At 39.1% G+C, this 17,500-nt stretch overlaps 1 protein-coding gene and 1 long non-coding RNA gene across 2 annotated transcripts in view; one reads left to right on the plus strand and one right to left on the minus strand.

The window, feature by feature from the left end:
• Positions 1-3,085: 3,085 nt before the first annotated feature.
• On the plus strand, positions 3,086-6,030 carry LOC115232226 (acetylcholine receptor subunit beta-like). Its single transcript, XM_029802068.2, has 3 exons — positions 3,086-3,357; positions 4,721-4,821; positions 5,685-6,030. The coding sequence occupies exons 1-3, from the start codon at positions 3,250-3,252 to the stop codon at positions 5,989-5,991; spliced, it is 516 nt and encodes a 171-aa protein (XP_029657928.2). The 5' UTR covers positions 3,086-3,249; the 3' UTR covers positions 5,992-6,030.
• An 8,997-nt stretch (positions 6,031-15,027) lies between these two features.
• The window catches only part of LOC118762055, a 2,550-nt gene continuing 77 nt past the window's right edge, over positions 15,028-17,500 (minus strand). Inside the window, exons 1-2 of the long non-coding RNA XR_004997843.1 lie at positions 17,433-17,500; positions 15,028-15,236 (exon numbers count right to left, since the gene is read on the minus strand). The exon at positions 17,433-17,500 is cut by the window's right edge and continues 77 nt beyond it. This is a non-coding gene — a long non-coding RNA (uncharacterized LOC118762055). The remainder of the gene's footprint in view (positions 15,237-17,432) is intronic.

Here is a 17,500-nt window from a genome sequence, read left to right on the forward strand (position 1 = left end):
ATTATGCAACCCTGATATAGTACGACGTATATTAAAGGGTCATAATTCAATACTGTGTCCCACCAGTGTTATCAGTGCGATTAAGTCACTTCTTAAAATTATTTCTGCAGCATTTTCTATAGAAATTCGAGCCAGCACTGAAAGTTACGACGTTTTCCTATACAAATACGTCTTCGTAAACAATGCAATTGAAGGCAAAAACAAAACAAAAACGTATTTGCTCGAAAACCGTAACAAACACTGTTTATCTATATGTGTATGAGATACGTATGTATGCATCCATATATATATATAAGGAATCTAATGCGCTTGGCTCAGATTCTCCTTTGGAGCTGGCCAGATCGGAGCAATCTCAAGATTAATCTGCCGAAATTGCGAGGATGATCCGGTTCTTGACTGAAGCTTGAAGGCTTCGAGTCCGTGGTTTTTGTATCGTCTTCTAAATGTTTTGCGTTCTTGTCCCAGTTTGTATTTTTTTACATACATATATATATATATATACACACACGTATATATCTACACATACGCTCACACAAACGTATGCATGAGTGTGCGTGTATATATATCTATATGTATTTGCAGAGTGTTCTTGTTTGTACGTATATGTGTGTGTGTATAAGTGCCGTTTGCGTGTGTAGGTGTTTTTGCACCGAGAGTGAATCACCTGGCACCGCATTAGTCATAAAAGAATCTCGGCTGCAAGAAGAACAAACAAAAGGATATCAGTTGAAGACAGGAGCGAAATAAATATAGAACAACATCTAAACATCTCTGGTGACTGACATTTCGCCGGCCCTACTCTATCTACATTGGTGGGTGGTTTCTTACACACCCTACCACCACAACTGCTGCCACCGCAAACGCTGTCGTCACCGCCACCACCGCCGTCGACACCAAAGCCACCCCCGCAACCACCACCACCACCACCACCACCACCACCACCACCACTCTTTCTGTCTTGGTTTTGATTTTTCCTATAATATAATATAATATAATATAATATAATATAATATAATATAATATAATATCATATAGGTTTTGGGTAGCGACTTTCTTCACTACTTCAGGGAGTGACGACCCTGCCTGATACGAGTACCGGGTTCAGCTGGATCCGGCTGACAGTACCCGGTATGGGCCCCTATCCAGTGTTACGGAAAGGAGACAACCTTTAAAGAAATCCGGAGTGGAGCCCCGTAGGCGGTTTAGTGCTCGACTCGACACTCTTCCTGCAGCTCCTGCAACCAGGCTGGTGCCAAACGTAATGCTCTGCATTCCATTGGACTAACGTCAGCAAGGTCGAGAGAGGAATCCTGACGATTGGGCTACCAATATATATATATATATATAATTAATTAAGGGTAGAAATTGATATTTATCAATTAAGTCCAGTGGTCTAGCATATTAAAATGCTTATTGCTATGGTTTTGTGCTGAGTTTGATCTGAGAACATAATCTTTTGTGGAGAATGGCGATTTGACTGTCTAGCCTGTTGACTGTCCACTTTTCGTGTTCAGTCCTTAATATGATATATATATATATGATATATATACATATATATATATATATGATAATATATATATCGATCTACAATACACAATTCACATTCATCAAACACACTATTGGTCGGCCCAGGGTTATAGTAGAAGATACCTTGCTGAAGGTGTCGCGCAATGGGACTGATCCTGAAACCGCATGGTTGCAAAGCCAACTATTTAAACAGAGACAGGCCTGTGCCAAAACTGAGAAGAAAAAAAAAAAGAACGAGTTAGTTGTGAATTAATAAGACCAGTTTATTCTTTTCTACTCTCGGCACAAGGCCCGAAATTTTGGGGGAGGGGGCTAGTCGGTTAGATCGACCCCAGTACGCAACTGGTACTTAATTTATCGACCCTGTAAGGATGAAAGGCAAAGTCGACCTTGGCGGAATTTGAACTCAGAACGTAGAGAGTCGGAATAAAGCTTATGCGAAGACAGGGTAGTTGAAATAAATTCACCGTGGCCATCTCATCATTTAGTCTCTGATTATTTTATCCAATGACTTGTGGAGTTGCGTGGCTTAGTGGTTAAGATTATTTGGCTTGCGAAAATAACGATAGTGAGTTCGATTCTCGGCGGCCCTTTGCATTCTTCAGCAAGACACTTTATTACCCGTTGTTCCAGTCCACTGAGCAGGTGAAAAAGAGTTGTACCTGTATCTCAAAGGGTCAGTTTTGTCACATTCTGTGTTACACTGAATCTCCCCGAGAACTACGTTAAGTGTACGTGTGTCTGTGGAGTGCTCAGCCACTTAGACGTTAATTTTACGAACAGACCATCCTGTTGATAGAACCAACTGGAAAACTCATCGTCGTAACCGACGGAATGCCAGCTATCCACTTTTTCAAAGACAGTAGTATATGGTATGATGCAGTTTGACTGCTACTTCTTGCAGGTCAAGCAACCACATAGATTCTCCTTCGTTAGCTTATACGTGATAATGTTCACTGGGTATCCGAAAACATTTATTATTAAAAACACCAAAAAATCCTATGTTTGCTTAATGTTACGCTGAAAATAACACGGAATAGCTAGATTGTTAAGTCTGACAATGTTTCCAAAGTCCTCGTTGTGGTTGTTATAATCATAACTATTCGCTCGTTGCATCCTCCGGCCTTCTTCAGGTGCCTGCCGTATGCGATAACATTTTCTAAATTTTAAACCAAACTTTCTATTAAATCCACGCGGCTAGATTATTCTCATTCCGTTATCAAATGCTGCCGTGGTTAACTTTGCCTTTCATCCCCTCTCGGGGTCGATAAAATAAGTACCAGTTGAAAACTAAGGTCGATGTAATCGACTTATCCTCTCAACCGAAATTGCTGGCCTTGTGCCAAAATTTGAAATCAGTATTAATTGTCTCTTTAAGGCGGCGAGCATGCAGAATCGTTTGCACGCCGGGCAAAATACTCGACGGCATTTTGCCCGTCTTTACATTGTGAGTTCAAATTCCGCGGAGGTCATCTTTGTTTTTCGTTCCTTTCAGGGTCACTAAAATAAGTAGCAGTTGAGCGTTGGGATCGATGTAATCGATTTAATTCCTCCTCTGAAATTGCTGGCATTGTGCCAAACTTTTAAGCTAATATTCATTGTCTCTTTGATCGCAGGTTGACAGCAAACCTCTCCGATGGTCGTCAAAACCGAGCCTACGAGGAGATTACCCAAACCCTGGGAGCCTTATTTCGAGATTACGACAAAAATGTTGCCCCGCAAATGCACTACTTGCAGCCGGTCATGGTCTCATTGAAAGTAACCGTGGATCACGTTTATTCCTTTGATCCGGCTGAGCAATCATTACATTCTTTGTTAACATTGGAAACGGTAAGTCTCTAAGATGGTTCAGCTTTTGTTTCTCTGTTGTTTAATTACAAGATACTCTGTTTTGGTTTTTGTTTTCTACTGAGGTAAAATCCACCCAGCCAACCATTTTCTCCATCTGCTATTCTGTGGGTAGAGTTCTTTGGCATCTCCACCATAGCGCCCTATCAGAAACAACCATCATTAAAATTATTCAATTGTGTTCTGAAGGCACCGTGGTCTAGTGGTTAGGATGTTGCATTCACATTCGCCAGATCGCAGGTTCGATTTGCACACCGGACAGCATGTACTATTCTTCAGCAAAAACACTTTATTTCAGGTTGCTCATGTGTTGCCTGTGGATGGGCACGTCAAAAGAATAGACCCAAAGTTTCCTCTATGTGTCAGTAGAGTGGCATTTTATCTAGGGGAGTTTTAAAGCAATAAACGATTATGATATGAACTATCTAATGGTGAGAACTACAGAGGTTTGCTGGCACTTATTCTATCGGTCTCTTTTGCTGAAATGCTAAGTTACGGGGACGTAATCTGTTTCATCTATAAGATGCAAGGCGCTCATTGTTAGTGCTTCGTGTTTGAAGCTCCGATGAAGCTATAAGGTGATACTTAAGCACGCAAGATATAATATATATATATATCTTATATATCATATATATATTATACATATTTTATATATATAATATAATATATTTGATATATATATATACACACATATATATATATATATTATATATATATATATATATATATATTTGGGTCGCCATGCTTGACCGCTAAATCCACATGATTTTTAAAAGATTCTCTGTTTATTTACTCTTATTCCTTTCTGTTGAAGAGCGTAGGCTGGAAACTTAAAAGAGTTTTTCACTTTCCCTAGCGTCAAACTAATACACCTGTTTGTTGTTCAAACACCTGTCTTCGTTTTTTGTTTTTCTATAAATTTCAACTATATATATATTTATGTATGTATTAATGCGATGGGGATCAAAAGGTTTTTGACAAATTAACTTGGAAGCAATTACGCGTGTCCTTAGCTAACTGATTACTCTGAAAATAAACGCCAAACGTCGCATGGATATCAGCTGAAAATATAGGATAGCTGTTTACACTTGACTGAACTAGAGCCACATGAGAAGATGTGTTTTGCTCAGGAACAACGCACCACCCGCTCCTGGAACCGAAACCACGATTTTGCGATCGTCAGTACAACACCCTAACCACTACGGTACACCCTTTCACATATGAAGTTGTAAGATACATGATACGTTTTTAAAGTATGATAATATTTACTGCTATAAAGCCCTACGAGGTTGTATAATACGATGATACGGTAACATTAATAAAATATTTTGTATATCATTTACAGAGCTGGTCGGATCGACGTCTCGCTTGGTATCCCACCAAACAGCGAAGCTTTCGCCTCAATAATATATCAGTATGGGAACCAAGTGTCTACTTCGTAAATGCGTAAGTTTGAAAAAATGGTTATTTTTACTTTCATTTTAGCTTGGTTATTTTTATTTTCATACTAGCTTAAAAGCCGCACTCCGTGCGAACTATTAAGCTAGCTCCTGCGGAGGGCTACTTGGGTCTGCGACAGCCCAAGACAAACGAGAGCTAAACAGCATGACTATGATACGTCTATGATGACTATATGTCCCGGTGATGTTTGATCTGAGGTTAAGGACGGATGAAAATTAATTCTGCAATGGAATCATTCTGTTGTTCCAGTCCCAAGTTGAATCTCAACTGTTGACCTTTCTGTCTTAAAGTGCTTACCTAGACGAAGCGAATGTCATTTATCTCCCCTTGATCTCTGGCGTCATCTGACAAACGCCACCAAGATGGCGTGAATCATCCAAGCTTTACCTGCTAGAAATAGCGATCCAAATGCTTTTTAATCAGATCCTAATGCTGGATGTTCAGGAACCAAATGAAGGGCAGATTTTCAATGCCGGGATTACCCTGATTCCAAAAAGGTCTGATATGTCTATGTAGAGCAAATGTAGGCTGAGATACAGTTATCGCACCCGGACAGACAGAATGTCGCTTTTATTAATATAGATGGTAACTGTCGAACAGGCTTTCAATTGTTTGTTGGTTTACTGTATTTCTAACGGTGAGGACGACGAGGAATTGCTTGTGCAATTCAATGCAGAAGAAATACAATCGTTTATCCTTTATCCGTTTTTTGATTAATGCATAATAAAAAGCAAAAGCAAACATTAATATGCAACTTCTTGCTATTTCCTGTAAATGTCTAATATAAAAGCAATTGTTTCAATTTATATATTTTTTCTCTTCCTTTTTTTTTCTATTCTATACATCAGTTTATCGGCAGTGGACTCCGCCGCTGAACCAGCCATCAGACTGGAATACAACGGCAACTTGAACAAGTATCAGAAAATATCATTGAAGACATACTGTCCGACTGAAAAAGACCAGTACAGTTTCTCCTGTCCGTTCATGCTGAAAACATATCCTTTGCCAAGCACACAAGAACGGCTGAGAGTAACAGATTTTGAAGTCAATGACAATTTTCAAAGCCACCAGTGGAATGCCGAGGTCAATACCAACAAGACACAGATTTATAATCAAGATCCTGTTGTACTTGTTATCGATCTCGAACTGAAATAAAAATGATTTGTGTTTAAGTTTAAAATATAATATAATTCACACCATGTCTCCATTTCTTTCTCGATTTCTCTGTCTTTCTCAGCTTGTCCGTCTACTAAAAGATGATATTCATATAATTTGAATTATCTCTCTTGGGGATCATGCACTAGAGCAGTGGTTTTCAGCCGGGGTCCATATGACCCTTCGGGGTCCATGTAAGACTTTTGGGGGTTCACACCAGCAAAATAGTAGACTGGGAATCCATCGTTGTATCATAAGGGTCCATGAAAAAAAATGATACTTTCGATGTATTTATTGCAAGAAGCCGCTCGCTCTCTTTCTCAAACGTTTTGCATCGTTCAGTCGACACAAGTGAATGTGTGAAAAAACAAAATAAAAATTTTGAAAGAAGTGTTGGCGGGAGACGGGATCCACAAGAATAGGATAACAATCAAAGGGGTCCAGAGATTAAAAAATCGATTGAGAATCATTGTACTAGGGTTTTACCAATTATCTGTCAGATAACACTGAGAATACTTGCCAAGTACAGATGATTTGTGTTTAAGTTTAAAATAGGATCTAATTGGTAATGTGTTTCCATCTTTCTGTCTATTTCTGTTTTTCCGTTCCCTGAAAGGAGATGACATTCCTATAATTGGAATTATCTCTCTTAGTTCCTATACAGTAGCGAGTTTTATCTCCCATACGGTAGGTAACGCAGCGAACATACTTTCGCACTTATCGCCATTTGCAGATGAAAGCTGCCATCATTAATAGTAAAACGTTAATATTGTTATTAACAATATATATTTATCTAAAATATACAAAGAAGAAATTTATTTAAATCGATTTAATCTATAGGCGCAGGATTGGCTGTGTGGTAAGTAGTTTGCTTACGAACCACATGGTTATATATATTTTTTGTGTGTGTGTTTCTGTGTTTGTCCCCAACCCACCGATGTTGATGTGATTACGTCTCTGTAATTTAGTAGTTCGGCAAAAGAGACCGGTAGAATAAGTATTACCTTTACAAAGAGTCCCGGGGTCGTTTTGTTCGACTAAGTGTCGAAACATGTAAAAGAAAAAATATATATATGTGTATGTGTGTGTGCGTGCGTGCGTGTGTGTGTGCGTGTGCGTGTGTGCTGTATATATATATATATATATATATATACACATATATATATATATATATATATATACATATATGCACACACACACACATATATATATATATATATATGCATATATATATACATATATATATACATATGTATATATATGTATGTTTGTGTCTGTGTTTATCCCCACAACCAGTTGACAACCGGTGTTGGTGTGTTGACATTCCCTTATATAAGCGGTTTCGCACAAGAGACCAATAGAATAAGTACCAGGCTAGAAAAATAAATACTTGGCTCGATTATTTCGAACGGTGCCCCAGCATGGTCGCAGTCTAAAGACTGAAACGAAGAAAAAAAAAGTACCCTCCCTCCAAAAAACAAAACAAGAACAAAAAAATGCAGAATAGAAATTACTGATTCTCATTCTCTAAATAAAATCGATTTGAAGTACGGTGGACATTTGTAAAATGTTCCAAGGATTCTCCATTTGAGGGTTTCCGAGCGAACACTTGTACACACTCATATATACACATACAGTGAAGGCGCATGGCTTAGTGGTTAAGGCATTCGGCTCATGATTGTAAGGTCGTGAGTTCGATTCTCGGCGACGCATTGTGGCCTTGAGCAAGACACTTTATTTCACATTGCTCCAGTCCACTCAGCTGGCAAAAATGAGTTGTACCTGTATCTCAAAGGGCCGGTCGTGTCACACTCTGTGTCACGCTGAATCTCCCTGAAACCACATTAAGGGTACACGTGTCTGTGGAGTGCTCAGCCACTTGCACGTTAATTTCACGAGCAAGCTGTTCCGTTGATCGGATCAGCTGGGACCCTCGACATATGGAATACACAACTCCCTAAAACAAGCATTTCGTCGATTGCGGTGACAAGGGTTTCAGTTGACCCGATGAATGGAATATTCTGCTCGTGAAATTAACGTGCAGCAAGTGTCTGAGCACTCCGCAGACAAGTGTACCCCTAACGTAGTTCTCGGGGAGATTCAGCGTGACACAGAGTGTGACAAGGCTGGTCCTTTGAATAACAGGTACAATTCATGTTTGCTTGCTGATTGGACTGGAGCAACGTGAAATAAAGTGGTTAGGATATTCGTGAGCCGCATATGCTAATCACTTAGCCACGTGACCTCGCACATAGATACTTAGACAGAACGATATCTCGACGAATAAAGATTTCCAAGACCTTTTTTTGGTATAAAGGACGATGAACAAAACAAGATACTTTCCATCACAACTTTTCTACCAAGCAAGTGGCTGGCCAGAGTTTACTCTTAATTAAAAGAGGAGAACGTAAATATATTCAAACTTATGTGTGTGTGTGTGAGTCTGTGTGTCCCCATGTACCCCACAACCGCTTGACAACCGGTATTGTTATGTTTACGTCCACCATAACGTAACGCTTCTGCAAAAGCAACCGATGTATCAGGCTTAAAAAAAGAAAATAAGTACCATAAATCCTCGAGTATAATCCTCATTTTTTCCCCCAAATTTAAAGGTCAGAATCCCTAGTGCGTATTATACACGAGGTTAAAAATGAAAATTATTTTCTAAGCAATGTCCGAGTCCCCATTTGCTGTCCGGCAATGTTTATTCAGACACATTTTGTGATGACGGGCGCGAAAATACCTTAAGCTAAGCCTGAAAGCAATGAAGTCATAAAAGGATCATCCATGACTTGCAATAAGCAACATCCCCTGCGTATTATACTCGAGGATTTAAGGTAATGGCGTTGATTCGTTCGAGTGAAATTCTTAAAAACGAGGCTCTGGCATGACTGAAATAAATGATACGCGATAAAAGGAAAAGTTATTTCCCTTGCATAGAAGGCGAAATATTTCTAAAGTTACTTCCCTTGTTTGGTACACTTAAAGATAGCTAACGGAGGCGCTGGTTCGTGCGCACATAGGATGAATTAGACATTTTAACGCACAGTTCAAACACAGTGACCAGGATTAGCATCTCTCCTTGGTCAAGAGACACCCAAATATCGATCATTTAATGCATCGATTTATAAATAATATAGAAAGAAAGATAACGTGGTTGTGTGGTATGTAGCTTGCTTACCAACCACATGGTTCCGGGTTCAGCCCCACTGCGTGACAGCTTGGGCAAGTGAATTCTACTATAGCCTCGGGCCGACCAAAGCCTTGTGAGTGGATTTGGTACACGGAAACTGAAAGAAGCCTATCGTATATATGTATATATATGCTTACTCTGGTATATATATATAGTTAATCCAAACATAAAAACACCAAGAGAAAACACAACGCGAGGACGTGGAACAAATATAGTATTATTGGACGCTCAGGAAGGAAGGGAAGAAGGAGGGTTTTACGTTTCGAGCGGAGCCCTTCGTCAGAAACATAGGAAAAGGAAAGATCCAGAGAAGGGAAGACGGAGGAAAAAAAACCGCCAACGGTACACACACGGTCACATTTTGATATATATATATATATATATATATACCGGAGTAAGCACATAACTGTGAAACAAGGTGGAAAAAAAGAGTACTCAAATACAAGAGGTAAAGTAGTATGCTTTATTTAAAAGCAGCAGCAATATAACAAAATCTGTTACTAAGAGTTTCATGTTCCCGTTCGTCGGACAGTTTTATTAAACAAAACTGTCCGACGAAAGGGAATGTGAAACTCTGAGTAACAACTTTTGTTATATTTCTGCTGCTTTCAAATAAAGCATATATATATACATATATAAAATTATAATTAAGGGTATCTGAGAGATACCACCCTGCTGAAATAGCAGTCAAAACCTGACTCTAATCGAACATTTATGTGGCTTTAGAGTCAGGTTTTGACTGCTATTTCAGCATGGTGGTACTTCTCAGATACCCTTAATTATAATTTTAAATAATTATTACCTTTGTAACGTTTTTATTCCCATGCTGGCCCCTTGATAAGATCGATATTCAAATATCGATCTTATCCTTATTTATATATATATATATATATATATATACACACACAGGTTTCTTCCTTGGTTTGTAGTCTGTGAAGCAGAAAAATAATACTAGTCATCAACCAGCTGAACAGAAATGAAAATAAATTTATTCCTTCGTTTGAGAAGGGCCAATTCTGTTTTTGAATACAAATGTGTTATGGAAATTTTTCATTCATGCACGCCCTTCTCGGGTCAGCATAATTGCAGTTTAATGATCGAAACAAGTAAAAGAGGAAAGAAAAGATAAGACAACATTTGTGCGGTTGTGGATGTTTTGTAAGAAGTTTGCTTCTCAACCAAATGGTCATGGATTCAGTTGTGCTTTGTGGCACCTTGGGCTAGTAGCTCCTACTATTGCCCCAGCATGACCAAAGCCTTATGAGTGAATTTGGGAGATGGTAACTGAAAGAAGCCTGTCGCATATATATCTGTGTGTGTATCTCTTTGTCTGTGTTTGTCCTCCACCACCACTTGGTGTTGGTGTGTTTACATCCCTGTAATGTAACAGTTCAGCTAAAAAGATTAACAGAATAAGTTCCAGGCTTAAAAACAAAAATGTCCTGGGGTCGATCCATTCAGCTAAAAATTCTTCATGACTGCAGTCTGAACCAAGCAAAACATATAAGATTCCTTCTGCATAGGAGTGGCTGTGTGGTAAGTAGCTTGCTTACCAACCACATGGTTCCGGGTTCAGTCCCACTGCATGTCACCTTGGGCAAGTTACTATAGCCTCGGGCCAACCAAAGCCTTGTGAGTGGATTTGGTAAACGGAAACTAAAAGAAGCCTGTCATATATATGTATTTATATATATATATATATAAAATACAAAATGGGACAAGAATGCAAAACATCTGGACAAATAGGTGATACAAAAAGGGACAAAACATCCATATAGACGATACAAAAAAACAAGGATGGGTCATTCGAAGTTTTTTATCCTCAGTCAAGGACTGGATCATCCTCGCAATTTCGACTGATTAATCTTGAGATTGCTCCAATCTGGCCAGCTTCTTGCATGTCTGTGTTTGTTCCCCACAACATCGCTTGACAACCGATGCTGGTGTGTTTATGTCGCCGTCACTTAGCGGTTCGGCAAAAGAGACCAATAGGATAAGTACTAGGCTTACAAAGAATAAGTCCTGGGGTCGATTTGCTTGACTAAGGTGGTGCTCCAGCATGGCCACAGTCAAATGACTGAAACAAGTAAAAGAGAAAACCACTAATTAAACTGCTAATAAACAATATTTTAATAACACCAAATAATAATAAAAAAAAAAACTAAAGCAATTTTTAATCTTCAAATCTTATTTAATTGTAAAAACCAACAATAAAATAACCTAAAATAATTGGAACTAACTTTCACTGTTTTTTTTGAGGTTTTTTTGTTGATATTTAAATATTTTATTTTATTTCTGGTCTTATGGATTATCGAATAACCTTTGCAGAGTGGTCTGGTGGTCGTTCCATATATTGACGACCTTGCTTGGCCCGTTCAGCCTGCATGGCTATATAACGTTGATTCAAAGAAGAAAGAAAGAAAGAGAGAAAACAAATTATTAAATCATCGTAAAAAAGTTTTATAGAATAACTAGCAGTATCGCCCGGCGTTGCTCGGGTTTGTTTCCACCTTTTAGAATTGGAATTTTTGAAAAGTAAAAATTTTCCATTATGTAGCTTGTTATTCTCTTTAAGTGAACATTTTTCTGGTTGAAATACACCGAAAAATGGCGACACAGCAGTAAAAAAATCGTAAAAAATAGGGATTTTCATAGAAAAAAAAGCACCTTTTTGATGTAAGTAATTTTTGATGTTAACATGGTCTGATTTGAATTTTTTCTTCTACGGAATGAAGAGCAAGCCTTCTTCTATCATACAGGGTCTTGGAGGAGATAGTGTTTGTTGAAGGCTACCAAACATGCCACACACAGACAACTTCAGCTTTATATATAGAGAGATTATACACACACACATATATATATAGGAGGATTACTCTGTTGGTTATGACGACGACGATCGACGGAACAGCCTGCTCATGAAATTTATGTGCAAGTGGCTGAGCATTCCACAGACACGTCTACCCTTAACGTAGTTCCAGGGGACATTCAGCGTGACAGCCAGCTGAATGCACTGGAGCAATGTGAAATAAAGTGTCTTGCTCAAGGATATAATGCGTCGATGGGAATTGAACTCATGACCTTATGATTGTGAGCCGAATGCCCTAACCACTAAGCCACGCGCCTTCACACTCATACACATGCATATATATATATATATATATATACACACACACACACACCACAAAGGTGAGCACAGGTTTTTCATCACAACTGACCAATGAATGGGAATGTGAAACTGAGTAACAGTTTTGTGATAATTTTGCAAGGTGTAGCCATGTGGTAAGAAGCTTGCCTGCCAACCACATAGTTCTAGGTTCAGTCCTACTCCATGGCATCTTGGGCAAGTGAGTGGATCTGGTAGGCAGAAACTGAAAGAAGGCGGTAAGCTGGCAGAAATGTTAGCACATCGGGCGAAATACTTTGCGATATTTCGTCTGCCGTTACGATCTGAGTTCAAATTCTGCCGAGGTCGACTTTGCCTTTCATCCTTTCGAGGTCGATAAATTAAGTACCAGTTATGCACAGGGGGTTGATATAATCAACTTAATCCTTTTGTCTGTCCTTGTTTGTCCCCTCTATGTTTAGCCCCTTGTGGGCAATAAAGAAATAAGAAACTGAAAGAAGCCTGTTGTATATATATATATATGTATGTGCCCCCACCATCACTGCTTGACAACCAGTGATGGGGTGTTTACATCCCTATAGCTTAGTGGTTTGGCAAAAGAGACCGATAGAATAAGTACTAGGCTTAAGAAATAAGTCCTGGGGTCGATTTATTCGACTAAAACCCTTCAAGGTGGTGTTCCAGCATGGCCACAGTCAAATGACTGAAACAAGTAAAGGAATATATACATAGCTCAGTTGCAGGATTCTTTAGAGTTTAGGTGTACCAACATGTAAGGAGCCAAGATGGGGCTGAGAATGTAGGATTGAACTTACAAGCTGAGGCAGCCTGCAATTGCTGTTTGTTAGTTCACAATGAATATATTACAGAAATGTACTTGCATAGCAAGTAACCTGACCTGAGATCGTGTGCTCGAGCGAAAACAATTGCAGTGTGGAAGGCGTTTATAACCCATTTAAGAAACATACAAAAGCCGTTAGATTCACTTCAACATTTAAATTTAATTTGTTAAAGCGATGAAAATATTTTGACAAATTAAATTTAAATGTTGAAGTGAATCTAACGGTTTTTGTGTGTTTCTTAAGTGAATTTATATAAACTAACGATATATAAATACACATGGACAGATGTATGTCGTTGTTGCTATTATGCACAAGTGTCGTAAATCCAAAAAAGTTGCTTTCCTTTCAGAAAACGAAAAAATAGTTTCACCATTCAATAGCAAAACTATTTGATCACAATTTTGATATCTTGGCATCTGAAAATACAATAGATTGACCAAAAGAACCTGGCTGTTGCAAGCAAAAATAAATATTGAAAAAACACTTTTGGCTAAATTTGGACATACAACAGTTTAACATAATAGCAACATCATCGTCACTGCCGTTTAACGTCTGGTTTCCATGCTAGCATGGGTTGAACAATTTGACTGAGAACTGGCGAGCCAGAAGGCTGCATCAGACTCCAATCAGATTTGAAATTTCCCCAAGGCTTGGAGGGTATATCAGCCGAAACGTTGAGTTAACAACAAACAAGATGAGGACAAATATCTGTCAAATGTAAATAATGTAAATAATGTACATAATTCCTCATCTCTTAAAATATAGAACAGTTTATCCTTTGTTTTCTACAAGCACCCATCGATTTCAATCTCAACAGCAAAACAAATTTTGGTCTTTCTGGCTACACATACCAAAACAATGTCCCAAAAAGGTTAATGTCTACTCTGGGTGCTCTTTTACAAGGCACCAGCATTAGTGAGGTTGCCAAAGCAGCTTGTACAGGGAAGAACCCTGAGAGAGGCAGCTTTATGCTAGGTGAAGGCTTAAAGTATGGGAGAAAGGGCCAGATCAAAGTAGGTTTACTTACTGTAGAGGGACCACATGACTACTTGTATTTTTGAAGAGAGGATGTAGGGCGATTGGTATGAAGCAAGGATGAGATTAAATAGTAGGGATGACCTTCAAGGTACAAGGTGAATAAAGTGAGTGAGAAGAGAACAGAGTGGGAGGGGTGAGTTTGTAGAGTATATGGGAGAATGAGAGGTTGGGAATGGGTGAGGAGGTATGAGTGAAGAACAAGTGTTGAATGGAAAAAAGTAGAGGAAGGGAGAGTAGGTGACAACTGTAGAGACTGGATAGGTTGAGGGCTGGATGTAGTGAATGGTGGGTAAGGCTTGGGGGCAGGATGACCATAGATAATGGTGGGAGGGTTGAAGGGTACCGAAATGATAATGATGATACAGCTTCCATGCCAGTGGCACATAAAAGGCACCATTCGAGTGTGATCGTTACCAGCTTCGCTTTACTGGCACTTGTGCCCCGTGCTAGTAGGCTGCGAAGAGTACCACCCGAGTGTGATCGTTGCCAGAGCAGCCTACTGGCATCTGTGCCGGTGGCATGTAGGAGGCATCATTTCAACAAGATTGTTACCAGCATTGCCTTACTGGCAACTCTGCTGTTGGCATGTGTAAAAAGATTCGAGCGAGGTCGTTGCCAGTACTGCCTGACTGGCCCCTCTTGGAGTGGTTGGCGTTAGGAAGGGCATCCGGCTGTAGAAACTCTGCCAGATCAAAACTGGAGCCTGGTGCAGCCATTTGGTTCGCCATCCCTCAGTCAAACTACCCAACCCATGCTAGCATGGAAAATGGACGTTAAACGATGATGATGATGATACAGTAGAGAGAGAGAAAGAGAGAGAGAGAGAGAGTTCAATGTACCTGTTTTATTTTGCCTGCACATTCTTTGAAGTCTTCATACTCCATGCTGCATTCTTTGTTCAAATGGAAGCGGCCGTAACCGACTCGTGAGACACACCTGTAGAAATCCAGCTCAAGGTCACCACACTGTGTAAACTGGTGATTGAACCAATGCTCTGACATTTTCGTCAGTGGATTGTAGAGAAGTGGTGCTGAAGTCATCTTTTATTCTGCAAAAAAAAAATTGTTGCTAGGAATTATATAATTCTTCAAAATGGTAAACAATTCTAGAAATCAGATTAACATTTCTTGGACAATTAACCCTTCAGCATTCAAACCGGTCATATCCAGCAAAAACATGCTCCCTGTCTTTTTGTTCAAACTGATAAGGAGTGAGATGTTCTCATTTGCCCCCGACCCCCACTGGATGGGTAGTGTCTTAGAACAGGAGGGACAAGGACTGTGATGACTTGTCCAACCCATACCAGCATGGAAAACCTATCTAAAACGTTGATGATTATGATGATGGCATTTGCACTGTGTTTTCATCAGGTCAATCTGTGGAGGCACATGGCCTAGTGGTTAGAGCAGAGGACTTGCGGTCGAGGGATCGCGGGTTCGAATCTCAGACCGGGCGATGTGTGTGTTTATGAGCGAAACACCTAATCTCCATGTTGCTTCGGCAGAAGGTAACAGCGAGACTTCTGCTGACTCTTTCGCCACAACTTTCTCTCACTCTTTCCTCCTGCATCTTGCAGCTCACCTGCGACAGACCGGCGTCCTGTCCAGGTGGGGAACCTATATGCCAAGAAACCGGGAGACTGGCCCTTATGAGCCAGGCATGGCTCAAGGAGGAACAAACAACAAAGGTCAATCTCTGATTGTCAGTAGGTGCCTTATTTCTGAATAAATACATGTATGTGTCAAAGGCCCAGTTGATAAGAGTGTTACTGACTTTAGGTCAGAACTACAGATCCTCAGTTCAAATCCAGTGTGGTACTATATATATATTTAAAATTCAGTTTTTGAAATTAATAGATATGCAGGTATTTTATTTCAAATAATACAAAAAAATAATCTAATGAGTATATCTGAAGGTAAATTCATGGTATCTATTTGCACATCACGAAAGGATATACTTTAAGCCTTTAGCATTTAAACCGGCCAAAGGTATTCTGCCTGTTTTATGTTCAAACTGGCCAGATCTGGTCTCTCACACCAACCCTACAATGTCGTTTTAAAAATTAACAGCTACCTCATCAAAATCTCATAGCTACAAGATAATGCATTATTAATTCAAAACAATGTGGATAAAAAAGCATTAATTTTGGCAGAATAATGCAAAAACTAAAGGGTTAAAGTATACCAGAAGAGTATAAAATATACTTCCAGTTATGTAAAGTGCTTACACACACACACACACACACAGATATACGACTAGTTAAAATGTCTCCAGGCAAAAGTGTGAGTTCCACTTTCATCTGCTCCTTCACCCAAATATACAATACACACACACACATAATACATGCATACACACGCAAACATACATACAAAAATATATACACGTATATATATATATATATATATATATATATATATATACTCTTTTACTTGTTTCAGTCATTTGACTGCGGCCATGCTGGAGCACCGCCTTTAGTCGAGCAACTCGACCCCGGGACTTATTCTTTTTGGAAGCCCAGTACTTATTCTATCGGTCTCTTTTTGCCGAACCGCTAGTGACGGGGACGTAAACGCACCAGCATCGGTTGTCAAGCAATGCTAGGGGAACAAACACAGACACACAAACACACACACATACATATATACGACATATATATATATATATATATATACACCGGGACCACTGTTCGCTAGTAGTACCATAATTTTTTAAAACAAAGTAAAATAAAATACAAAAACACAAACGATCGACTAGTCACGACTAGCTAGCGCGGATGCGCACCGGGACCACTCTCCTTAAATAGTACCACACACACACCACACATATATATATATATATGTGTGTGTGTGTGTGTGATGCTTTTGTTGTGATTTGATCTAAGAACTTGTGTTGAAACTAAAGTAATTAAAGCGTGGAGGACACACGTTAGGCGTTCGAATGCAAGGAGTTTCTTATACAAAATGCAAACACGCAACGTTTGTATATATGTACAGGTAGACAGACAAGTAGATTACCCTCAAAATCTTAAAGCGTGAGAAACACTGGAAAGTTAATTAATTAGAAAGAGAGAATCACTCGAAGGAGACTGGTCTATAGGTAAATGTTATTATTTACTAAGTTGGTCTATAAAAAGTCTTATAAAAAATATGCGGCGTTTAATACAAAAAATATAATTTAATTTGTCTAATTTTATATAATCAAAGCTAAAATTCTGCTTAATTAAGAGAAAAACCATATTTCTCACCGTTTGGTAGATTCTCAAGGACTTCCAGAACAAAGCATCAACCTTCCACAACAACACCGGATATAACC

The sequence above is a fragment of the Octopus sinensis genome, unplaced genomic scaffold (assembly GCF_006345805.1).
Source record: "Octopus sinensis unplaced genomic scaffold, ASM634580v1 Contig20068, whole genome shotgun sequence".
Lineage (NCBI taxonomy): Eukaryota > Metazoa > Mollusca > Cephalopoda > Octopoda > Octopodidae > Octopus > Octopus sinensis.

Excerpts from the sequence above, each read along its gene's own strand:
- LOC115232226 (XM_029802068.2), top strand. The coding sequence starts at position 3,250 with ATGCACTACTTGCAGCCGGTCATGGTCTCATTGAAAGTAACCGTGGAT. Across the intron at positions 3,358-4,720 it reads CTTTGTTAACATTGGAAACG|AGCTGGTCGGATCGACGTCT; the intron begins GTAAGTCTCTAA and ends TATCATTTACAG. Across the intron at positions 4,822-5,684 it reads AGTGTCTACTTCGTAAATGC|TTTATCGGCAGTGGACTCCG; the intron begins GTAAGTTTGAAA and ends TCTATACATCAG.